The 25449-nt window shown below is 40.2% G+C and overlaps 1 protein-coding gene across 1 annotated transcript; it reads left to right on the forward strand.

The window, feature by feature from the left end:
• Positions 1-1807: 1807 nt before the first annotated feature.
• si:dkey-32e23.4 (dynamin-1-like protein) lies at positions 1808-25449 on the forward strand. Its single transcript, XM_062999332.1, has 21 exons — positions 1808-1920; positions 2979-3087; positions 3841-3982; positions 7523-7561; positions 8215-8261; positions 8520-8588; positions 8680-8766; positions 8847-9009; positions 9389-9509; positions 10287-10625; positions 11808-11928; positions 12985-13140; positions 20306-20395; positions 20597-20695; positions 21600-21713; positions 22031-22140; positions 22324-22483; positions 22867-23006; positions 23109-23158; positions 23464-23555; positions 24338-25449. The coding sequence occupies exons 2-18, from the start codon at positions 2986-2988 to the stop codon at positions 22921-22923; spliced, it is 2016 nt and encodes a 671-aa protein (XP_062855402.1). The 5' UTR covers positions 1808-1920; positions 2979-2985; the 3' UTR covers positions 22924-23006; positions 23109-23158; positions 23464-23555; positions 24338-25449.

Here is a 25449-nt window from a genome sequence, read left to right on the forward strand (position 1 = left end):
GGGAGGGTTGTGTCAGGAAGGGCATCCGGCGTAAAAATTGTGCCAAATCAATGCGGATCATGATCCGCCGAGAGCCGACCCAGCAACCAAACGGGACAAAGGCCGAGGAAGAAGAAGAATTGAGGGTTTATGGGCCATACTCAGTTACCCAATAATGGTATGGACACTGTGGTGAGGCATAAACCAGCAACCTTTTGATTACTAGTATCTCAACCACTAAGCTGTCACTGCCCCAATTGCTAGGTTGTTAGATTTACCCCACAAATACATCTTGGAAATAGAAATGAAATGTTCCATTTTAGTAATCAGACTACAAGATGTTCTGCCAATTTGTTGGCAAGTCTGCCAGGTGCTGTTTTGCTAATTCTTTGTGAGCAAGGAATTGTTTTTATATTGCTCATTTATGAATATCACCTTCAACCAAAGCCATGATCAAGTCAATCATACAGCTTATCCATAAACAATGATTGGAAGTAAAACGAGATTGTACACCATGTACTTGGAGGTTGTCATACATATATGATATATACATACATGTAGAGTGAAATGAAATTCTTTTTCCACATATTCCAGCTTGTTTGTTAGCTGGGGTCAGAGCACAGGGTCAGCCAATGTACAGCGCCCCTGAGGCCGAAAGGTTTAAACCCTTCCTCAAGTGCCCAACAAGGGTTGCATGGCAGAGCTGGAATTCCAATTTATAACCCAAAGCTCTACCCACTAGGCTACCACTGTCCATAGACAACACCTTAGACAACTCTGTATACTTTGCAGGATACAAAATATATTAATATAAAAATGTATATCACACAATTTGGGTGACTAATTCAGTGGGTTTCAAACAGCAATATGAGTCCAGAGAACCTGGGTTTAATTTCTGCCTTGGGTCACCATATGTGAGAAGTTCCACATGTTCTGCCTGTGTCTGCATGGATGACCTTGAGGTAGAACAATGCCTTTATTTGTCATATATACATATACAGACGTACAACAGTACAACAAAATTCTTTCTTCACGTATCCCAGCTTGTTTGGAAGCTGGGGTCAGAGCCCAGGGTCAGCTCAGCCATTGTACAGCGCCCCTGGAGCAGAGAGGGTTAAGGGCCCAACTGTGGCTGCATGGCAGAGCTGAGATTCAAACTCGCAACCTTTTAATTGATAGCCCAAAGCTCTACCCACTAAGCTACCACTGTCCAACTCCAGATCCTTAAAAAAATGTTGGACTGGATATTTCTTTTTTGCTTTACCACTGGTTTATCCTGGTCATGGTCTCTTTATCCTGGGTACAATACACCCTGGACAGGACGCCAAGCCATTGCGAGGCACTGACTTGTACAGCAACATGGGTCCTGGAGACATGGGTTTGATCGCCGGGTGGACATGAATAAGTAAGTGAAGGGTGAGGGTCCTGGAGACCTGGGTTTGATCGCCGGGTCTACATGAATAAGTAAGTGAAGGGTGAGGGTCCTAGAGACCTGGGTTTGATCGCCGGGTGGACATGAATAAGTAAGTGAAGGGTGAGGGTCCTAGAGACCTGGGTTTGATCGCCGGGTGGACATGAATAAGTAAGTGAAGGGTGAGGGTCCTGGAGACCTGGGTTTGATTGCCGGGTGGACATAAAGTCATGGGTGAGGGTCCTGATGCTGGCTGGTACGGATAGCCGTGGTTGGTATGACAGTCCTGTGACTAACACCAACACCGTCAAATGAGCTAACAGTACAACTAAACGTCAACAATGTATTAGCCAATCAGAGCGTTCGGTACAGAGAGACACGCCCCCATTTTCTTTGACAGGTCGGGTAGGGCGCAAGGGAAGTAAAACATTATTCTTATTTTTTTAAACGGAGCATTTTATTTAATGATAATGGCGACGTTAAGATTGTGAGGGCTACATTTGCAATTAGAAAAAACATTTCACCTTACGGTAAGTCCATTGAGTAATTCCATTTTTTATAGCTAATCAATTAGTGTTAGCTCACTAGCTAACGTCTTACAGGGCTAAATCCCAAACGGAGCATTACTCCCTACATAGGTGCCTTCGGTGTGGTGTGAAAACATAGGCTTGCTTCCTATCTAGTGCACTTTGTTAGCATGTCAAATGAATTTGGTTTCGGCCCAGATATTCTTTTCACGTTTTAAATGTATTCGTTTTTCTGTTACGTTTGCTAGTTTGCCCTCATCTAAATATTATTTGATTGTTGTTTTTTATATTATTATTTACATATTTTACCTATTTATAAGCCTTGTTTTGCCTGTCTACCTGCTGCATCTGCCAGTAATCACGGTCATGTGACTAACAAATAAATAAAAAGTACAAATAATAAATTAAATAATTAAATATAATAAATTAAAAGACGCTTTTCCTATCAAGTACACAACCAATTTATTTAATTCAACAGTGTTTTCCATTCTCTCCTTCATATACCACAGTACTGTCCACACATAGCACAACTATAGTGTATGGGTGATCTTATCATGGACAGTAATGTTAATGTCATCACGTTCTTCTGTACTGAGAAAAGAACAAACACTGTATTCACTTTAAATTTACTCTTACCCTGGTCATTAGAGTAATCTCCATGTACTCCAGATCCTTAAAAAATGTTGGATTGGATACTCAAAATTTATTTTAGGTTTAAGAGATCAAGAGGTCAAGTACAACAAACCAGATATTTGCCCCCTGGGTCAGACTTTGGACATTCCTGTCACACACACACAAAGCCACACCAGGACCCACCCAAACTATGCATGGCATAATGCTTCTGCTTTCTCAGTTTCTCAGTCAGTAAATGTTCAATTTAGACCATATCAAAGAGCATTAGCTATTAGTGTATAAAGTGACATTGATAATGATATTTGGTGTTCTTTTAAGTTTGGTTTTACATGAACATTTACATTAAAATGTCAAATATTGGATCAAAATGGCAAATAAACTTAAAATCATCAGAACAAATGTGAAGGTGTTACATTCTCTCCTAACAGTCCAGAGATGGAGACTCTAATTCCTGTTATCAACCGGCTGCAGGAGGTCTTCCTCACCATTGGAGCAGAGATCATTCAGCTTCCTCAGATCGTCGTAGTAGGATCACAGGTCAGCCAAACACACATAATCAGATTATCAGCAGAGCACTGCAGTAATGTTTGTCCAAACACAAACAATCTGTCCATGGGTAGATGTGAAACCATCACAGATAGTTATGTTTTTAATGTAAAATATGTTTTTTAAGAACATTGACTAATACAGATGGGCTTTTCATGGTTTTTCATTTGTTTGATTAAGATTTGACTGATGCATTTCTTACTAAAGTGTAAGTTTACTGTATTAAAAGCTTCAGTATATTAGGGCTGTGCAACAAGGATACTGATAAAAGATTTTAGGTATGATCACATTCCATTCACTACTAATACTACTACTAATAATAACAACTCCAATAATAATAATAGTAACAATACTACTACTACTACTAATAATAATAATAATAGCAATGCTACTACTACTACAACTACTACTACTAATAATAATAGTTTTAAATGTAATAACTACATGCAGATGGCCCAGATCATCTTGTCCTATTTATCTGTAATACTAGTGGTGACTATTGCTTAGTGTAATAATTATACACAAACCTTCGAATCAATGAAAAACTGATACATTGCATTTAAGGAAGAAAGCAAAATATTATGATGATTATAATTATAATTATATATATTATATTATAATTATAATATAATAATTATAATTTTTACAGTGTTTATAAAAACAACCTGCGTGTAACCTGGTGATTAAGCATCATTATATTACTGGTATGCGGACTTGCCTTTTCCTTGTGTACAATCTTTACAGAGCAGTGGGAAGAGCTCGGTGTTAGAAAGTCTGGTTGGACGAGATTTTTTACCTCGGGGTTCTGGAATAGTCACACGGCGACCTCTAGTGCTGCAGCTGGTGAATGTTCCTACACTGGAGGAGCGCCGCAAACAGGACAACGGTTAGTACAACCAGAGTTTCATTTAGACTGACTGAAACAGAACAGTAACTACAATCAGCGTTTGTTTTAATCAGCCTGACTGAAACAGGACAGTAACTACAATCAGCGTTTGTTTTAATCAGCCTGACTGAAACAGGACAGTAACTACAATCAGCGTTTGTTTTAATCAGACTGACTCAAACAGAACAGTAACTACAATCAGCGTTTGTTTTAATCAGACTGACTCAAACAGAACAGTAACTACAATCAGCGTTTGTTTTAATCAGACTGACTCAAACAGAACAGTAACTACAATCAGCATTTGTTTTAATCAGACTGACTGAAACAGAACAGTAACTACAATCAGCATTTGTTTTAATCAGACTGACTGAAACAGAACAGTAACTACAATCAGCATTTGTTTTAATCAGACTGACTGAAACAGAACAGTAACTACAATCAGCATTTGTTTTAATCAGACTGACTGAAACAGAACAGTAACTACAATCAGCGTTTGTTTTAATCAGACTGACTCAAACAGAACAGTAACTACAATCAGCGTTTGTTTTAATCAGACTGACTCAAACAGAACAGTAACTACAATCAGCGTTTGTTTTAATCAGACTGACTCAAACAGAACAGTAACTACAATCAGCGTTTGTTTTAATCAGACTGACTGAAACAGAACAGTAACTACAATCAGCGTTTGTTTTAATCAGACTGACTCAAACAGAACAGTAACTACAATCAGCGTTTGTTTTAATCAGACTGACTGAAACAGAACAGTAACTACAATCAGCATTTGTTTTAATCAGACTGACTGAAACAGAACAGTAACTACAATCAGCGTTTGTTTTAATCAGACTGACTCAAACAGAACAGTAACTACAATCAGCGTTTGTTTTAATCAGACTGACTGAAACAGAACAGTAACTACAATCAGCGTTTGTTTTAATCAGACTGACTGAAACAGAACAGTAACTACAATCAGCGTTTGTTTTAATCAGACTGACTCAAACAGAACAGTAACTACAATCAGCATTTGTTTTAATCAGACTGACTGAAACAGAACAGTAACTACAATCAGCATTTGTTTTAATCAGACTGACTGAAACAGAACAGTAACTACAATCAGCGTTTGTTTTAATCAGACTGACTGAAACAGAACAGTAACTACAATCAGCATTTGTTTTAATCAGCCTGACTGAAACAGAACAGTAACTACAATCAGCATTTGTTTTAATCAGACTGACTGAAACAGAACAGTAACTACAATCAGCGTTTGTTTTAATCAGACTGACTGAAACAGAACAGTAACTACAATCAGCATTTGTTTTAATCAGACTGACTGAAACAGAACAGTAACTACAATCAGCGTTTGTTTTAATCAGACTGACTCAAACAGAACAGTAACTACAATCAGCATTTGTTTTAATCAGACTGACTGAAACAGAACAGTAACTACAATCAGCGTTTGTTTTAATCAGACTGACTGAAACAGAACAGTAACTACAATCAGCATTTGTTTTAATCAGACTGACTGAAACAGAACAGTAACTACAATCAGCGTTTGTTTTAATCAGACTGACTGAAACAGGACAGTAACTACAATCAGCGTTTGTTTTAATCAGACTGACTCAAACAGAACAGTAACTACAATCAGCGTTTGTTTTAATCAGACTGACTCAAACAGAACAGTAACTACAATCAGCGTTTGTTTTAATCAGACTGACTCAAACAGAACAGTAACTACAATCAGCGTTTGTTTTAATCAGACTGACTGAAACAGGACAGTAACTACAATCAGCGTTTGTTTCAATCAGACTGACTGAAACAGAACAGTAACTACAATCAGCGTTTGTTTCAATCAGACTGACTGAAACAGAACAGTAACTACAATCAGCGTTTGTTTTAATCAGACTGACTGAAACAGAACAGTAACTACAATCAGCGTTTGTTTTAATCAGACTGACTGAAACAGAACAGTAACTACAATCAGCGTTTGTTTCAATCAGACTGACTGAAACAGAACAGTAACTACAATCAGCGTTTGTTTTAATCAGACTGACTGAAACAGAACAGTAACTACAATCAGCGTTTGTTTTAATCAGACTGACTGAAACAGAACAGTAACTACAATCAGCGTTTGTTTTAATCAGACTGACTGAAACAGGACAGTAACTACAATCAGCGTTTGTTTCAATCAGACTGACTGAAACAGAACAGTAACTACAATCAGCGTTTGTTTCAATCAGACTGACTGAAACAGAACAGTAACTACAGTCAGTGTTTTAATCAGCCTGACTGAAACAGAACAGTAACTACAATCAGCGTTTGTTTTAATCAGACTGACTCAAACAGAACAGTAACTACAATCAGCATTTGTTTTAATCAGCCTGACTGAAACAGAACAGTAACTACAATCAGCATTTGTTTTAATCAGACTGACTGAAACAGAACAGTAACTACAATCAGCGTTTGTTTTAATCAGACTGACTGAAACAGGACAGTAACTACAATCAGCGTTTGTTTTAATCAGACTGACTCAAACAGAACAGTAACTACAATCAGCGTTTGTTTTAATCAGACTGACTCAAACAGAACAGTAACTACAATCAGCGTTTGTTTTAATCAGACTGACTCAAACAGAACAGTAACTACAATCAGCGTTTGTTTTAATCAGACTGACTGAAACAGGACAGTAACTACAATCAGCGTTTGTTTCAATCAGACTGACTGAAACAGAACAGTAACTTCAGTCAGTGTTTTGATCAGACTGAACAGTACATTTTCAGCTCTGAGTAAAAAAACACCAAACCTTTGGTGTGTTTTTAGAAATTCATCAAACAATTTAAAGTACCTTAATAGGCAGCGTCTAAAAAATGTCAGAACTACAGTGTGGAAGAATAGACAGACAGACAGACAGACAGATAGATAGATAGATAATGCAAAAAAGTATGTTCAAATTGTGCATCTGACATTATAACAATATGAGCAGTAGTGTATCTATTCTTATAAACAATAAATATAGATATATAAGTATAAATTTTATATTAACATAATAAGTTAGAGTATAATAAGAATAAAGATATTGTTATAGGTATAAATATATACAATAGTATTTAACTACATAGAATTTGACATCTGTACTGTTATTCTATTTTAGGTCTTTATTTGGTGTTCTTATTTAATGTGACTTTTAAACCTAACAAAAAGGCATTTACATGCAGCAGCCATGGACACAAGCACTTTTAACTTTTTCCTCTTGGGTCACCCTTACTACTGGAGTTACTGTACCGTCTATAGTCAGTATTGTACTGTCTATAGTTAGTCACTGTCATTTATGATAGAGGTGTAATGATACAATAAATTCATGATACTATATGTATAATCTTCCTCAGGATGTAACACATTTTCTATTAAAAAAGGGAAAAATTGGCAGCACACACACACACACACACATCCCTACATACTCTGATTATGTAACACATGTACACTGATGATTGTTTCTGTGTTGTTTTAACATTTTTCCCGGTTTTCTATCTTCTTGCTGTTTCACAGAAAATGGAACGAAAACAAAATCTCAGTGCAGCTTTTCAGGTCTCTGCGTGTAAAGACTAACTTTAGTCTGCATGAACTGGCTCATTCCTCATTTTTATTTGTTTGCATGTTGACCTCTTTCATAATTTCACCTGCTGTTCTCCTATTAATACTATTTTTATTATTACTGTGTTATTTTCCATCCTTAACCAGCTTATGTTTTAGTCTGGTTGTTGTATCACTTAAGTTTTATCATTATTGGACTGCGTCTCTATTATATTTAGCTTTTTTTAATTAAAACTTCTGTTAAGAAACATAGTTGACAGTAGAGCATTTAGGTCAAGTCAAGCTGTAAAGCTTTCTTATGTTTCTTATATTATGTTACAGTTAAAGTCCAGTTGTTTATATTAAGAAAGTATTAAGACCTCTTTTTGCTTCCTTTACTGTGTTGTGGATTTGATTTTGAATGAATATATTTCCCTTTTTACCATCAATCTACACTTAATCAACCATAACCTGTTTTTTAAGTTTTTAAAAAATGAATACAACTCCTTTTATTTAACAGTTTTTTTAGAAGTAGTAGCAGCAATTGCATTAATCTCCAAAAACTTTGAGCCAGTATATTAAAGATGGCCCTTCCATGTGTATGAAAACTTTACAGCCATGTACTTTACACATGAGCCTTACTCATGCATCTTTTAATGTGCCTTCAGGAATCAAAGCAGAGGAATGGGGAACCTTTATTCACTGTAAAAATCAGGTATGAGGAAATGTCAGTTTATTAACTGTGTGTGTTTGTGAGAACGAGCTATAATTTGGGCAACAGTAGTAATGGCAAAGTGACAGAACAGAACAATACTTTTAGCAGTATTGACAGCGACTGCTCAATAAGCAACATATGAACCAAGACTTATGACACAGTTGAAGTGACTCTCGTTTAATGGGCTTTGGTAATTCTTCTGCTATTAAAACTTTGGCATCTGGCCTGAGCTGAAGTGTTTCATTATTTGGTTGACAGATTTTCACAGATTTCACTGAAATTCGCAAGGAAATTGAAGACGAGACAGAACGCACCACCAGTAACAAGGTACTGATGGGAGATTGCTGAATATAATTTTTAAAGCCTCTTTTAAAGTTTTATTACTGCTGTGTTTAATAGGCACATTTTTGTTTTACAGGGTATCAGTGCAGAACCCATCAACCTGAAGATCTACTCACCCAATGTCCTGAACCTCACCTTGGTTGATCTGCCTGGAATAACCAAGGTACCAATTGCAAAGATTTATTACATACTGTTTTTTGTTGCACATTTTAACTTTGTATTAAATAATTTTTTTAACTTCAGGTGCCAGTAGGTGACCAGCCGGAGGACATCGAGACTCAGGTTCAGGAAATGATTCTGTACTTCATTTCCAACCCCAACTCTCTTATCCTGTGTGTGTCTCCTGCAAACTCTGACCTGGCCACTTCAGATGCCCTCAAACTGGCACGCGAGGTCGACCCAGAGGGTAAGAGAGGACCCTTATCTATTCTGTTGTAATTTAGGTATAAATCATATAGTGAATAGTATGTGGACAGTGTAGCCTAGTGGTTAAGGTACTGAACTAGTAATCTGAAGGTTGCCGGTTCAAGCCTCACCACTGCCAGGTTGCCACTGTTGGGCCCTTGAGCAAGGCCCTTAACCCTCAATTTCTTAGACTGTATACTGTCACAGTACTGTAAGTCGCTTTGGATAAAAGCATCTGCTAAATGCTGAAAATGTAAATGTAAAAATGTAAAGTATGTGGACAGCTGACCAAAACTGTCAGGCAAAAAGGGGGTGATTACTTGTTTTTTTACAGCACTGTCTCTCTATCTGTGTGTGTGTGTGTGTGTGCGCGCTGTCAGGTCGGAGGACTCTGCTAGTCGTTAGTAAGCTGGATCTGATGGATGCTGGAACCGATGCACTGGAAGTTCTGCTTGGCCGTGTCATTCCTGTCAGACTTGGAATTATTGGAGTTGTCAACAGGTCTGAGTTTAAGCACACTTCAAAAGAAGTCATAGATGTGACATTTTTGGTGCCTGGGTGCAATCTGTCCTACAGAAAGTCTGAGAGACATTTCAACTAGTGGTGTCAGACTTTTTGCCCCCACTGTACACCTCTCTGGGTGAGATAGATTGGTGGCCTGTCCATGGTTTAACTGCCTTGCGCCCAGTGTTGTCCTGTGAAACCAGGGTTGAGGGGAATCCCAGGGAAGGAGTTGTAAATTTGTGGAACAGGGGCATAATATAGTTTCTGTCAGAACACATCGGCATGCACAAGCTTTACAGTATTTGTGACTTTTGATCATCCACGCCAAACCAAAATACCAATGCTGCACTGCAAAAAAATATTTATTAACCTTTAACTCACTACAGAACAGACGATCCCTGCTGGCCGCGTAGCCAAATCCACTCTTTCACCCAGATTCTTTTCTTTTCTCCTTGCTTTTACGCTGCATATCAGCACACAGACAACTTTGATCGCTCGCTTCTTGTTGACGTGCATTTTTGGACATGGTATTATTAAACCCCTTGTCAGTTCTCGAGTGTGTTTTCATGACAAAACGTAGTTTGGAAGACCAGACAGACTCGTCTGACATTCCTCCTGGTAGCGGTCTAAACGCTTTAAAAGTCGTGTAGTGTGAACTTAGCATAACCAGGATAAAGTAGGGGTATAACTTGACAACGAAAATACATGATTCATAAACAATAATTACACATATTATCCAAGTAACAAATTGCATTTGTATCTTGTCTCTCACAGGAGCCAACATGACCTGAATACTCAGAAGAGTGTAGCAGATGCTTGGCGTGACGAGCAGGCCTTCCTACAGCGCCATTACCCATCGATGGCCTCGCGCTGTGGCTCGCGGTACCTGGCACGCACACTGAGCCGTCTGCTCATGCACCACATCCGTGACTGCCTGCCCGAGCTCAAGGCACGTGTGACGGCGCTCAGTGCCCAATACCAGGCTCGCCTGAACAGCTATGGTCAGCCCGTGGAGGACCACAGTGCCACCTTGCTGCAGATCGTCACCAAGTTTGCTACTGACTACTGCAACACCATCGAGGGCACGGCACGGCAGATCCAGACCTCTGAGCTGTGAGTGCACTGAACATATGTGCCAAGCAGGCTGCTCTGTATAGTGAGAAAATAATGATACGTTATTATGTTGTTGCTAAGCTGTTGTTGACCGGTACAGCTTTGAGAGATGTATGGTAAGAAATAATTGGCTCTTTGCTGTATTTTCTTTTTTTTAAATTTTATTTATGCATTTTTTACATTTCCACCCAATCTAGTCATATTCAATTACCCACATGTATCTCCTCTACTGCTGCAGACCCCGACACTGACTAACCAGGGCCATACAGTAGTCAATTGCTGCTTTTCACCTGCATGAGATGGGTTCACACAGGGATCAGTATCACGTACGAAAAGTCACACAATGTTCTCCATTATTCACCATCCCTGTGCAGGCACCATCAACCAGCTAGAATAGGCCGCAGTGCAGCAGCATAAGCAATCCTTTCGGCCTGCCCACCCTCAGACAAAGCCAATCATGGCCGGCTGATTGCAAAGCTGAGATTTGAACTGGTGAAACTTCTTTGTTTAGCTCTGCTATTATTTATTTTTTTTGTTTATTTTAAGGAGATTCTTGTCTTTTTGAGCTTCCGTATTTAAACTTCTCACAGAAATTCAAAGCATAATGGGCGTAAAAGCATTTATTAAAATGTTCCGCTCTAAGAAACTGCAACTAAACTGAATAAGTTCCTTTTACTTCCCTATTTTGTCTATAACACCACCTAAAGACGTGCTGAAAAAAGCTTAATTATAGCATCCCAGTCAGCCTGCTTCTCAACTTTGATAGATATCGAATGGGACACATTTGCTGAATGCAGCTGAGTGAAAATGACAGGAAGGTAATTAGCTAAATTACTGAGTTCATTACCTCCACTCAATACACTATGGACCGAAATCCAAAATCATGCTTTCTTTTTATCAATAACAATATTGATTAAGGTTGTTTATGAATTAAGTGTTTACATTTAGGACCTGCCTGATATATTGCTTGTTAAAATCTGTCAATATGTTAGTTGAGTGATAATCAAACACTGGCGCAGGCGTTCCTGTGCATGTGCATAATGGAGACTGTATGGCTGATAATCTTGATATTCCTGAATACAACATTAGTGAGCATTTGTGTTTCTGTTAGGCTTTGTGAGCAACCAGAACAGATTGCAGGCAGATACTGAGTAGTTTGTTTATGTTGTGTGGTTTATACAGGTGTGGGGGAGCTCGTATCTGTTACATTTTTCATGAGACGTTTGGGCGAACACTGCAATCCATCGACCCTCTTGCAGGACTCACAGAGCTGGACGTTCTCACTGCCATTCGAAATGCCACAGTAAGTGTAATGAGTAAGACTTTATAAAGAGTTCTGTTTATCATGACTGAAATATATTCAAATCTAGTAAGCTACCTTGCTGCCTACTACCTACCTGGACAGCTGCCTAAGTAGAGAGGATTCTAATGAAACATCGAACTTATAAGGCAGATAATTCAGACACACTACTTAGACAGCGATTATGTCACCTCAGTTTTTGCTTGCTAAGCTAACACAGTTAGCCTCAGGCCATTCAGACCAATAGGCTGAGGCGACACAAACCACTAGCATGCCAGCTAACATCTCCCTCCATGTATTGAAAACGATTAAATTGTCAATGACAAGCCCAAATTTGCAATTAAATGACACTTGTGCACCTTTATACAAATAAAAAAATCAGTGAGAATTTATTTACATTTGAAAAGAGCTCGTTTGTTGCTCTGCACCTGTGGAAGAATCCTCTATACTTAGGCAGCTGTCTAGGTAGTAGGCAGCAAGGCAGTTTACAAGGTTTTCGAACAGACCCAAAGACCTCATATAACCAATACATAAAAGAAATTCGTACCCAAGATAATACAGAAATAATCCTCAAACTACTCAATAATATAAAACTAAAACATATATATAGCACAAAACACTGATTCCTGCCGTGAATGTGACAAATGTAATAACGTGGTGTTACAAAAACAAACTAACAAACAATAAGGCAGTTTAGTGCAGCCAGTCTATCTACTACATGTTTGTGAGAGGTTGGAGTAGCCAGAGGTAAACTACACAGACACTGGAAGATACATTCAAAATCACCTCACAGACTGACCGAAGGGAGGATCAAATCTAGGTCATCAGGACTTGTAGGTCAACAGTGCATGTTGCTGTGCAGTACCCGCCGTACAGGCATTGTATATAGAACTTCAAATATGTTTTATGTGCATAGCACTCATAGGCCTTTAAGACCCTATAGTGGCTTCGGTTAAAGACGTCTGCTAAATTACAGACGGAACAAATGTAAATGGAAACACAGAGTGCTGTTGAACCCCCAGGTGCCTGCTGGCTAATGATGCAGTGTTTGTATTCCAGGGTCCAAGGCCGGCACTGTTTGTTCCTGAGGTGAGTTTTGAGCTGCTGGTAAAGAAGCAGATTAAGAGACTGGAGGAGCCGAGTCTGCGCTGTGTGGAGCTCGTGCATGAGGAGCTACAGAGGATCATCCAGCACTGCTCGTCTTATAGTACACAGGTACTAAACACACACACACACACACACACACACACACACACACACAAATATTATTAGACACAATGGATTTATTGGTTTAGGTTGCCAGCCTGTTTAAATACAGTCTGGATTGTTTTATATTTTGTTAGGGCATTCAAACACTTTTGTTTTTGTTATTTAATGCACTTCCACTCCACACACTGACTGTCAGTTTACACACAATGTCTTTTAACGTTGTACTTCTAAAAACTAAAAACCTTTTTTAATTTATGAGAAGAAAAAGGGTTGTCATGTGCAAAAGGGGGTTGGTTACTCTCCCTGAAGGAGAGAATTTAATGAGTGAGTTTTGCTCTGAAATTAATTGATGCCCTATCCAGGGTTTATTCCTGACTTGTGCTCAGTGTTTCCTGGTGCCTTGACCCTGACCAGGATGAAGCAGTTGGTAAAAATGAATTTTTGAATGAATTAATGTACTAATTAATAAAAAATGTCCTCACGTAAGCCTCAGATTTCTGTTTCAGACTGACAGAAGTCAATTAGTCTTTTACTGAATGATTTAAACATTTAAATTTTTTGTTAAAACAACTTCCTTTCATATGGCACTGTGAGTCAAGGAGCTTGTTATTGTCTGTAAGGATTTTTACATGTTCACCCAGTGTCTGTGTGAATTTCTTCTAAATACTCTGTTTTCTTTCACCCACAAAGCCATATAGAAATGTGACTAGAATTGTGACTGGGTGCTTTTAATTGTACCTTGGCATGAGTGGCATAAATGGAGTGAGTGGAGTAGAGTAAGTGAATCAAGTGAGGGTGTAAAGTGAGTGAAAAAATGTGAGTTAATGGAGTGTGTGAGCTGAGTGGAGTGAGTGAGTGAAGTAAGTGAGCTTTAAGTGAGAGCGAGCCTCGGCGCAAATCGCCGCTTTGCTCAGTGCTTGGCTTGAGCGGTGCTGTAAAGCCTCATTAAAGTGCACCACGACACAAATGTGCATTTGTGTGAAATAACCGTCAAATCCACTCTTTTCGCATTCACATACATCTAAACCTCTCTTAATTATTACTGCTTATAAGTTCTCTCCAGTAGTTAAATTCCTCGGTTGTTGTTTTGAAACAATAAGTCACTATAAGCTTTGTTCACGTTAAGCGTTGTTTGTATGGCCTTGAGTTGCTGTTACTACGTCATATCAAACAGTTCGTCTCATTGGAGGTGCTGTGAAAAGGTCATCCGCAAATCGAGTCAAAGTTTAATCAGGTGAACTTTAAGCGCTGCGGCAAATGCAAAAATCGTAAGCCCAACACAGCAAAAATGACTTTCCATAGGAAACAATGGCACAACCGGCACAAAAGCCCTAAATGTAATCATAAGTAAGTGAACAGAGTGGAGTAAATGGGGTAAATGAGTGAGAAAAATGGGGTGAGTAAGTTAAGGAAGTGGAGTAAAATAAGTGAATAAGTAAATGGAGTGAGTGCAGTAATTGTTGTCCTGTAATGAATTGGCACAATCTCCAGAGTTTATTCCTGTTATGTGCCCAGTGTTTTTTGGTTGCTGGCAGATTCACTGTGACCTTGGTCATAACGATGCAGTTAGTGAAAATGACTTTAATAGCAACTACTAATAACTCTATTATTTCTATAACAATTATGCCACCATCCTCCAACCAAGCTGCCTCTTCCTACAGGAACACTGAACACCCCCATCCTTCAAACCACTTGCTGCCTCGGCTCTATAAAAAGCCTTGATATGGTCAGACCGCAGTGCAATTTCACTGTGAAATTGAGTGGAATGATGTATAATTGGTTGGGCGCTCGTTCTGCCATGAAAAATACTGGACTCAGGTCAAAAATCTCACTTCAGCACATATCTGTGTTTTTAACACACCCTCCTTCTACAAAACGACATGGCCTTTAACATCAGTGTTATTTATCCAGGGTGTAGATCTGAAATCAAGGCTGCTTTCTTAGGAACCATTGAATTAACACAATATGATACAGTGCTCATGCTGTCATGTTAAAATCCTAAACTCAGAACATCTGTGGTCAGTAGGGTTGGGCGGTATTGCCGATTTTCATACCGTCATACCGTCTTCAGAAAATACCGCGGTATACGGTATTACTTTTTTTCTCATTTAAGTGTTGTTTTAATTAGGCCTACATTTAAGGCAAGGTAGCAAAATGTTGAGGGAACGTTCGTGGGGAAACGTTGAGGGAACGTTCGTGGGGAAACATTGAGAGAACGTTTGTGAAGGAACGTTTAGGGAACGTTCGTGGGGGAACGTTGAGGGAACGTTCATGGGAAAACGTTGAGGGAACGTTCGTGGGGAAACGTTGAAGGAACGTTTGTGAAGGAATGTTTAAGGAACGTTCGTGGGGGAACATTGAGAGAACGTTCGTGGGAGAACGTTGGGGGAACGTTCGTGAAGGAACGTTGAGGGAACGTTCGTGGGGGAATGTTGAGGAAACGTTTGTGAAGGAACGTTGAGGAACGTTTGTGTAGGAACGTTGAGGGAACGTTTGTGGGGGATCGTTGGGGAAACATTCGTAAAGCAACGTTGAGGGAACATTCGTGGGGGAACGTTTAGGGAACGTTTGGGTAGATTGTTGAGGTAATGGTTGGGTGGATCGTTGAGAAAACGTTTGGGTTTTCAACAATTCAGCCAACCATTCCCTCAACAATCCACCCAAACGTTCCCTCAAAAATCCACCCAAACGTTTTCTCAGCAATCCACCCAAACGTTTTATCAACAGTCCACCCAAACGTTCCCTCAAAAGTCCACCCAAACGTTCCCTCAACAATCCACTCAAACGTTTTCTCAACAGTCCACCCAAACGTTCCCTCAACAGTCCACCCAAACGTTCCCTCAACAATCCACCCAAACGTTTTCTCAACAATCCACCCAAACGTTTTCTCAACAATCCACCCAAACGTTTTCTCAACAATCCACCCAAACGTTTTCTCCACAATTCACCCAAACGTTTTCTCCACAATTCACCCAAACATTCCCTCAACAATCCACTCAAACGTTTTCTCAACAGTCCACCCAAACGTTTTCTCAACAATTCACCCAAACGTTTTCTCAACAATCCACCCAAACGTTTTCTCAACAATTCACCCAAACGTTTTCTCAACAGTCCACCCAAACGTTTTCTCAACAATTCACCCAAACGTTTTCTCAACAATCCACCCAAACGTTTTCTCAACAATTCACCCAAACGTTTTCTCAACAGTCCACCCAAACGTTTTCTCAACAATCCACCCAAACGTTTTCTCCACAATCCACCCAAACGTTCCCTCAACAGTCCACCCAAACGTTTTCTCAACAATCCACCCAAACGTTTTCTCAACAATTCACCCAAACGTTTTCTCCACCCAACAATTCACCCAAACGTTTTCTCAACAGTCCACCCAAACGTTTTCTCAACAATCCACCCAAACGTTTTCTCCACAATCCACCCAAACGTTCCCTCAACAGTCCACCCAAACGTTTTCTCAACAATCCACCCAAACGTTTTCTCAACAATTCACCCAAACGTTTTCTCAACAATCCACCCAAACGTTTTCTCAACAATTCACCCAAACGTTTTCTCAACAGTCCACCCAAACGTTTTCTCAACAATCCACCCAAACGTTCCCTCAACAGTCCACCCAAACGTTTTCTCAACAATTCACCCAAACGTTTTCTCAACAGTCCACCCAAACGTTTTCTCAACAATCCACCCAAACGTTCCCTCAACAATCCACCCAAACGTTCCCTCAACAGTCCACCCAAACGTTTTCTCAACAATCCACCCAAACGTTCCCTCAACAGTCCACCCAAACGTTTTCTCAACAATCCACCCAAACGTTCCCTCAACAGTCCACCCAAACGTTTTCTCAACAATTCACCCAAACGTTTTCTCAACAGTCCACCCAAACGTTTTCTCCACAATTCACCCAAACGTTTTCTCAACAATCCACCCAAACGTTTTCTCAACAATCCACCCAAACGTTTTCTCAACAATTCACCCAAACGTTTTCTCAACAGTCCACCCAAACGTTTTCTCAACAATCCACCCAAACGTTCCCTCAACAGTCCACCCAAACGTTTTCTCAACAGTCCACCCAAACGTTTTCTCCACAATCCACCCAAACGTTTTCTCCACAATTCACCCAAACATTCCCTCAACAGTCCACCCAAACATTCCCTTAACAATCCACCCAAACATTCCCTCAACAGTCCACCCAAACGTTGGAGGAACGTTTGTGGGGGATTGTTGAGGGAACGTTCGTGGGGGAACGTTGAGGGAATGTTTGGTAGAATTGTTGAGAAAACGTCTGAGTGGATTGTTGAGAAAACGTTTGGGTGGATTGTTGAGAAAACGTTTGGGTGGATTGTTGAGAAAACGTTTGGGTGGATTGTTGAGGGAATGTTTGGGTGGATTGTTGAGAAAACGTTTGAGTGGATTGTTGAGAAAACGTTTGGGTGGATTGTTGAGAAAACGTTTGGGTGGATTGTTGAGAAAACGTTTGGGTGGATTGTTGAGAAAACGTTTGGGTGGATTGTGGAGAAAACGTTTGGGTGGATTGTTGAGAAAATGTTTGGGTGGACTGTTGAGAAAACGTTTGGGTGGATTGTTGAGAAAACGTTTGGGTGGACTGTTGAGGGAACGTTTGGGTGGACTGTTGAGAAAACGTTTGGGTGGACTGTTGAGAAAACGTTTGAGTGGATTGTTGAGAAAACGTTTGGGTGGACTGTTGAGAAAACGTTTGGGTGGATGGTTGAGAAAACGTTTGGGTGGACTGTTGAGAAAACGTTTGAGTGGATTGTTGAGAAAACGTTTGTGTGGATTGTGGAGAAAACGTTTGGGTGGATTGTGGAGAAAACGTTTGGGTGGACTGTTGAGGGAACGTTCATAAAGGAATGTTGAGGGAACGTTCATAAAGGAATGTTGAGGGAACGTTCGTGGGGAAACGTTGAGGGAACGTTTGTGATGGAACGTTTAGGGAACATTCGTGAAGGAACGTTGAGGGAACGTTCGTGGGGGAACGTTGGGGGAACGTTTGTGAAGGAACGTTGGGGGAACGTTTGTGAAGGAACGTTGAGGGAACGTTCGGGGGGAACGTTGGGGGAACGTTTGTGAAGGAACGTTGAGGGAACGTTCGTTGGGGAATGTTGAGGGAACGTTTGTGAAGGAACGTTGAGGGAACGTTCGTGGGGGAATGTTGAGGGATTGTTTGTGAAGGAACGTTTGTGAAGGAACGTTGAGGGAACATTTGTGGGGGATCGTTGAGGGAACATTCGTGAAGCAACGTTGAGGGAACATTCATGGGGGAACGTTTAGGGAACGTTTGAGTAGATTGTTGAGGTAATGGTTGGGTGGATCGTTGAGAAGACGTTTGGGTTTTCAACAATTCAGCCAACCATTCCCTCAACAATCCACCCAAATGTTCCCTCAAAAATCCACCCAAACGTTTTCTCAGCAATCCACCCAAACGTTTTATCAACAGTCCACCCAAACGTTCCCTCAAAAGTCCACCCAAACGTTCCCTCAACAATCCACTCAAACGTTTTCTCAACAGTCCACCCAAACGTTCCCTCAACAATCCACTCAAACGTTTTCTCAACAGTCCACCCAAACGTTCCCTCAACAATCCACTCAAACGTTTTCTCAGCAATCCACCCAAATGTTTTCTCAGCAATCCACCCAAAGGTTTTATCAACAGTCCACCCAAACGTTTTATCAACAGTCCACCCAAACGTTTTATCAACAGTCCACCCAAACGTTCCCTCAACAGTCCACCCAAACGTTCCCTCAACAGTCCACCCAAACATTCCCTCAACAATCCACCCAAATGTTTTCTCAACAATCATTTTTAAATACCGTCCCCCTTTTTAAAATACCGCGGTATACCGTAATACGTCATACCGCCCAACCCTAGTGGTCAGTCTAGAATGGACTTGATGGCCACTATTAGGAACACTTTTACGCCTTCGTATTTGTTTTATTATCCAATTAACCAATCATGTGACTGTAAAATACACTTGTCCCAATACTTTTGCCCATATAGTGTACATTAAACATCAGCATAAATTTGCTGACATGCATCATGGTTATGTTTATTATTGTGATAAAAGCCAGTGCTAATTTGGGTAAGCATTGACGCAAGACAGCTTTTCATTAAAATTCCACTCATCTGCGTCTCCTTATCTACTTTCCTTCCTACTACTCTGTTTACAGTCATTACACACTATCTTTCCTTTTGTTTGATGTTTTTCAAACGAATCCATTCCTAATCATTCAGAGCGAGCAGGCTGCACCAGTGCAGATAACCGTTATTGGCTCATGTTTATTAAAGTTATGAGAATGTATCTGGATAAAATACCTACATACATTATATGGCCAAAAGTATGTACACACTTGAGCACAGACTTGCTGGATTTTCCTTTTAAAACCATCAGCATTGACATGAGATGAGCCCCCTTTTGTGGCAACAACATCCACAGTTTTAAAACGTGTATGTAAGGAATTTATACCTAGTCAGTCAAATATTGTTTGTGAGGTCTGATTAGGTCAGATCAGGCCAGGTCGGTGATGTTGGACAGAACACCTGGGTCACAAAGGATGATCCAACTCATCCTGTAGGCTTTTTTTTTTTTTTTTTAAGTTTAATGTCAGGGTTCTATGCAGGCCACTGGAGTTTCTCTGACACTTGTCGGACCATGTGGCACATGGCCATGCTAAAACAGGAATGGACCTTCCTTAAACTGTTGCAAACACAGGAGGGGTAAACAATGAAGAAAGTTTCTATATTCTTCTGACAGTTATAGTGTATGGGGGGAAGGCTTGGTGGGTAGCACTGTCACCTCACAGCAAGAAGGTCCTGGGTTCGATTCCCAGGTGGAACTGTCTGGGTCTTTTCTATGTGGAGTTTACATGTTCTCCCCGTCTCTGTGTGGGTTTCCTCCGGGAGCTCCGGTTTCCTCCCACAGTACAAAGACGTGCAAGTGAGGTGAATTGGAGATACAAAATTGTCCATGACTGTGATGACATTAAACTTAAACTGATGGATCTTGTGTAACCAGTCCTGTCATAAATGTGTGTAGAACATAATGTTAAAATCATAATAAAATAAATACAATAAAGTGTATAAGGATTAGAACCTAGACGTGAATAAATAAATGCTGTAATCTGATGATGTGTGTGTTCACAGGAACTGCTGCGATTTCCCAAACTGCATGATTCAATTGTAGAGGTGGTGACTGGTTTACTCAGGAAACGTCTTCCCATTACCAATGACATGGTATGAACCTGGATTCACATGCACATATATTCTCAAGAGTTTACATACACTTGTGAGAGACATTTATGTCACAGCCAGTTTCAGGTGGCACAGCAGTAAAGCCCACCACAGCTGAGATCTTCAGCTCTACAGTTAGTATATGTTACTAATGTTAATATTAATGCCAGTGGATTTGTTTACATGTATGTGTTTGTGTTTTAGGTCCATAATCTAGTGGCGATAGAATTGGCGTACATCAATACTAAACACCCAGACTTTACAGATGCAGCACAAGTTTCAGCTTCAGTTAACAGCCAGCAGGTATTTATATACACACACACACACAACATGTAAATCACATGGTGATTTTAAACATGCATGCAAAAGCCCTTAACCCTTAAATGCTTGCATTGTATTGCACTTTGGATAAATACAGTAAATATAAACACAGTAAAGAGAGAGAGATATATCCTTTATTTGTCATATATACATAAACAGATGTACAGTACAATGTTTGGAAGCTGGGGTCAGAGTGCAGGGTCAGCCATCGTACAGCGCCCCTGGAGCAGAGAGGGTTAAGGGCCTTGCTCATGAATCCAACAGTGGCTGCATAGCAGAGCCTGGATTTGAACCGCCAATCTTCCAGTTGATAGCCCAAAGCTCTACCCACTAGGCTACCACTGTCCCTGTAAATGTAAATGTGAAGTGAAAACCGCTGTGCAGCTCTCATTATATATTATTTTCATCAACCACTTTATCCTGGTCAGGGTCACAGGTGGTCTAGTTTCACGGGGAAACACTGGGCACTAATCCATCACATGGCTTCTGCCTTTCATCCCTCAGACACAGCCAATTCTGTCTATAATAGACGCCCAGTCGGCTGATAGCAGTGCTGAAATTTAAACCTGGATCTCAGCTGTGGTGGGCTAGAGTAATAGATGGCTGTACTGCCTGAGTGCCTTGGAAAGTATTAGTTCAACGAAATGTGTTGGTATTCTGGCACTGTTGAGTAGAGATCATAATTCTGGGAAGCAAATTCTTAAAGTTTTAAATAATTTTAAGTGATATGCAAATGGTTTAATTTTATGTAGGAATTTTAAGGTTGAAATCATAAAATTGCCCTGACAGACCTGTTCCCTTACAAGTCTACATCAACTTTTGACTTTATTTCTAACAATGTCATTCATTCATCCATTGACAGTTCTTTCGTAATTCCTGTTCTCAGACTGAATCACTTGATGGAGTCAAGCGCTGTAAGAATGACAAGCTGCCGTTGGAGGAGAAGGGTCAAGTGCCTGGTTTTGGGAGTCCAACCAAAACAGTCAACCTGCTGGATACAGTAAGAAAGCTTCACAGACTCAAAGCAGCACACCACAAAGAAGGGTGGAGGGTATACCGATATGTGTACAAGCAAAATGTGGTTATGAAGCGCCTTGTTCAACCCTAAAAATGTTTTTGTTTCATTTCATTTAGTTAGTTTTTTATTTTTAATAAATGCTAAACCACATTAAGCCTGGCAAGTTGTGTTACTTTGAGCATCCACATGACGGCACTGAGGGCAGTGTTATGATAGGACTCGTCTATAATTGTCTCTTATAATTATTCTGTATTAATGTGTAATTACACTAATTGTTTCATTTGCTTGATATCCTGCAGGCGGTGCCAATCTCTCGAAAGCTAAGTGCACGTGAGCAGCGGGACTGTGAGGTTATACAGCGCCTCATCAAGTGCTACTTTCTCATCGTGCGCAAGAACATCCAGGACAGGTCAGGGGTCAAACTGTCAAAACCATGTACTACATGCAGTCTTTGTGAAAGATTTCTGGGGTTTTAGGTCACTAGAGGCTTTCCAGCCTGCATTCATTCACTAACCGCTTTTATGTACAGTACTATAAATTAAATATTTTATTATGACACATATAAACCTGAAATCTTTTTCTGTTTCTTCAGCGTGCCCAAAGCTGTGATGCACTTTTTGGTAAACTTTGTGAAGGAGCGACTGCAGAGTGAGCTGGTGGGGCAGCTGTACAAACAGCCTCTGCTGCAGGAGCTTCTCATTGAATCTCAGGAAACAGCACAGCAACGCACTGAGGTCGCCCACATGCTGAAGGTAAGCGTGTTTTCATTTTATAAATATGAATATATTAAATATTTGAATGTGGTTATGACCAGGAGGTAACACTACGGACACAGACTGCATGTCAAAAAGTATGTAGACACCACTTGTAGCTAGTGTACTTGACTTTTTCAGCCAGCGTGTGTAGAAGTGAACATACAGCAATGAAATATGTTTATTTATTCACTAATGTTGAGTTCATTAGCATGACTGATTGTACTACCAGTGACTTTTTAAACTTTTTTAGGTCAAGAAAGCTTTAATTGATATTCCAAAGCGGTTTATTGGGGATATGCAGGTGCATGCGGCTCTTTTGATTTGGTGATAAATTAAACTACACTTTTATTCTCCCTCTTTTATTTTTTTTCTCTTCTCAGGCTCTCCAAAAAGCCAACAACATTATCTCAGAGATCCGAGAGGCTCACCTGTGGTAGCCAAATCTTTGCAACAGAGACACGTTGTTGATGATGAGAGTGTGTTTACATGTTTGTCGTATGCAACAGTTTGGACACGCCTGGTAAAATTCCATGTTTTGTTTTCACTTGTGTAATATGCCAACTTATTGTTTAATATGTACAATTTATTAAATAATAGAAAAGGCAAAATTTTTTCCTTACAGAGAATCAACAAAACATGGTGTTTCACCAGGGGTGTATATGTACATGCCAGGTACTTTCATTTATATCCATAGTAAATATATGTTATATTTAAATAATTTAATACTTCCTAGAGCACACAGATCAAATATAAAACCAACACTCAGTTTATCAGGTACATACGTAAAGACACCATGTTCTCTAATGAAGTATTTAGGTGTGTGTGGATGGAGAGTTAGTTCACCTGTACTGTAGGTCACAAGCTTGCCTGTTCCTGCCAGATTTAGAGACAAAATGCACTGAGCTTTAGAATCATTACTTGCACAGAGATATTTTTTGTGCTAAGAAATGTGTTCATTTTCTGTGTTTTTATTTCAGTGTAAAGACTTCTTCAGTAGTTCTGGTAATCTGGTAGCCCCTTCAACCCGGAGACCTGGGTTTGTGTCTTTGTGGGGCCGGATGTTCTAGAGGTACAATTGGCCATGTCTGAGAGAGGAAAGGTCGGATGGGGTCACCTTCTTGATGCTGCAAATACTGGCTGGTTATGGCGGCAACATGACCACTGCAGGAAAGTAGGCCAAAGTTAAAGGAGAAGTGTGCTAGCATTCTAGCGTGCGATCCGCTTTGGCTAGGGCAGTGGTTGTGCACGTGGCAGAGGTTGTGATTGACATAGAGATAGATGGGGAAAAAACTAAACTAAACACTGGGTCAGTTACATGATCAATAAGGCAAAATGGCTCGAAAATGAGTATTAATTATAATCTTGGACTACTGTTGGACCTTTGAATAAGGAACCTAATTGTCAGCTCTTTTGACAGAATTGTCAGAATTATATTTTGTCATGGTTGAAAAATCACTTTGAATAACAGTTAGTATCTGCTAAATGAAAAAATTGTAACGGATTGGAAATGATATAAGGCTGATATACAACCAAACATGAACTGTAATGACACTACAGGGTGGGCCATTTATATGGATACACCTAAATAAAATGGGAATGGTTGGTGATATTAACTTCCTGTTTGTAGCACATTAGTATATGGGAGGGGGGAAACTTTTCAAGATGGGTGGTGACCATGGTGGCCATTTTGAAGTCGGCCATTTTGGATCCAACTTTAGTTTTTTCAATGGGAAGAGGGTCATGTGACACATCAAACTTATTGAGAATTTCACAAGAAAAACAATGGTGTGCTTGGTTTTAACGTAACTTTATTCTTTCATGAGTTATTTACAAGCTTCTCTTTGTTTACAGCCATTGACATGTCGCAGAGGTTAACACGTGAGGAGCGGATAGAAATTGTGTTGATGTCTGGTGAACGCAGTACCCGGGTCATTGCAGCAGATTTCAATGCAAGACACCCTACGAGACCACCCATCTCCCATGCTACAGTTAGCAAACTGCTTGCCAAGTTTCGTGAAACTGGTTCAGTGTTGGATTTGCCAAAATGTGGACGCATGAAAACTGTCACTAATGAAGAAACATCAGTGGCTCTCCTAGCTTCATTCAGCAAGAGCCCACAGCGTAGCACTCGCCGCATGTCACTGGAGAGTGGCATCAGTCGAACATCCCTTCGGCGGATATTAGCTACTCACAAATGGCACCCTTACAAACTCCAGCTGCTGCAGCATCTCAACGAGGATGACCCAGATCGGCGCACTGAATTTGCAGAATGAGCAAAACAAAAATTGGAACAGGACCCTCAGTTTACACAGAACATTTTGTTCAGTGATGAGGCAAACTTTTATGTGAATGGTGAAGTTAACAAACAAAACCACCGCTATTGGTCTGACACTAACCCACATTGGATAGATCCCTCCAAGACTGTTGGAACACAAAAATTGATGGTATGGTGTGGTATATCGGGTACAAAGATAGTGGGGCAATTCTTCATCATTGGAAACCTCAAGGCCACTGGATATTTGAAATTGCTACATGACGATGTGTTTCCCTCTTTATGCACTGAAGCTGGCACGTTCCCTGAGTTTTTCCAGCAAGATGGTGCACCACCACATTATGGGTGTCAGGTCCGAGCATTCCTAGATGAACAGTTTCCTGGAAAGTGTATTGGTCGTCGTGGGCCAGTTGAATGGCCCCCAAGGTCTCCCGATCTGACCCCCTTAGACTTTTATCTTTGGGGTCATCTGAAGGCAATTGTCTATGCTGTGAAGATACGAGATGTGCAGCACCTGAAACTACGGATACTGGAAGCCTGTGCTAGCATTTCTTCTGCGGAGTTGCTATCAGTGTGTGAAGAGTGGGAGAAGAGGGTTGCATTGACAATCCAACACAATGGGCAGCACTTTGAACACATTTTATAAGTGGTCAGAAACTTGTAAATAACTCATGAAAGAATAAAGTTACGT

Source organism: Trichomycterus rosablanca, chromosome 7 (genome assembly GCF_030014385.1).
Source record: "Trichomycterus rosablanca isolate fTriRos1 chromosome 7, fTriRos1.hap1, whole genome shotgun sequence".
Lineage (NCBI taxonomy): Eukaryota > Metazoa > Chordata > Actinopteri > Siluriformes > Trichomycteridae > Trichomycterus > Trichomycterus rosablanca.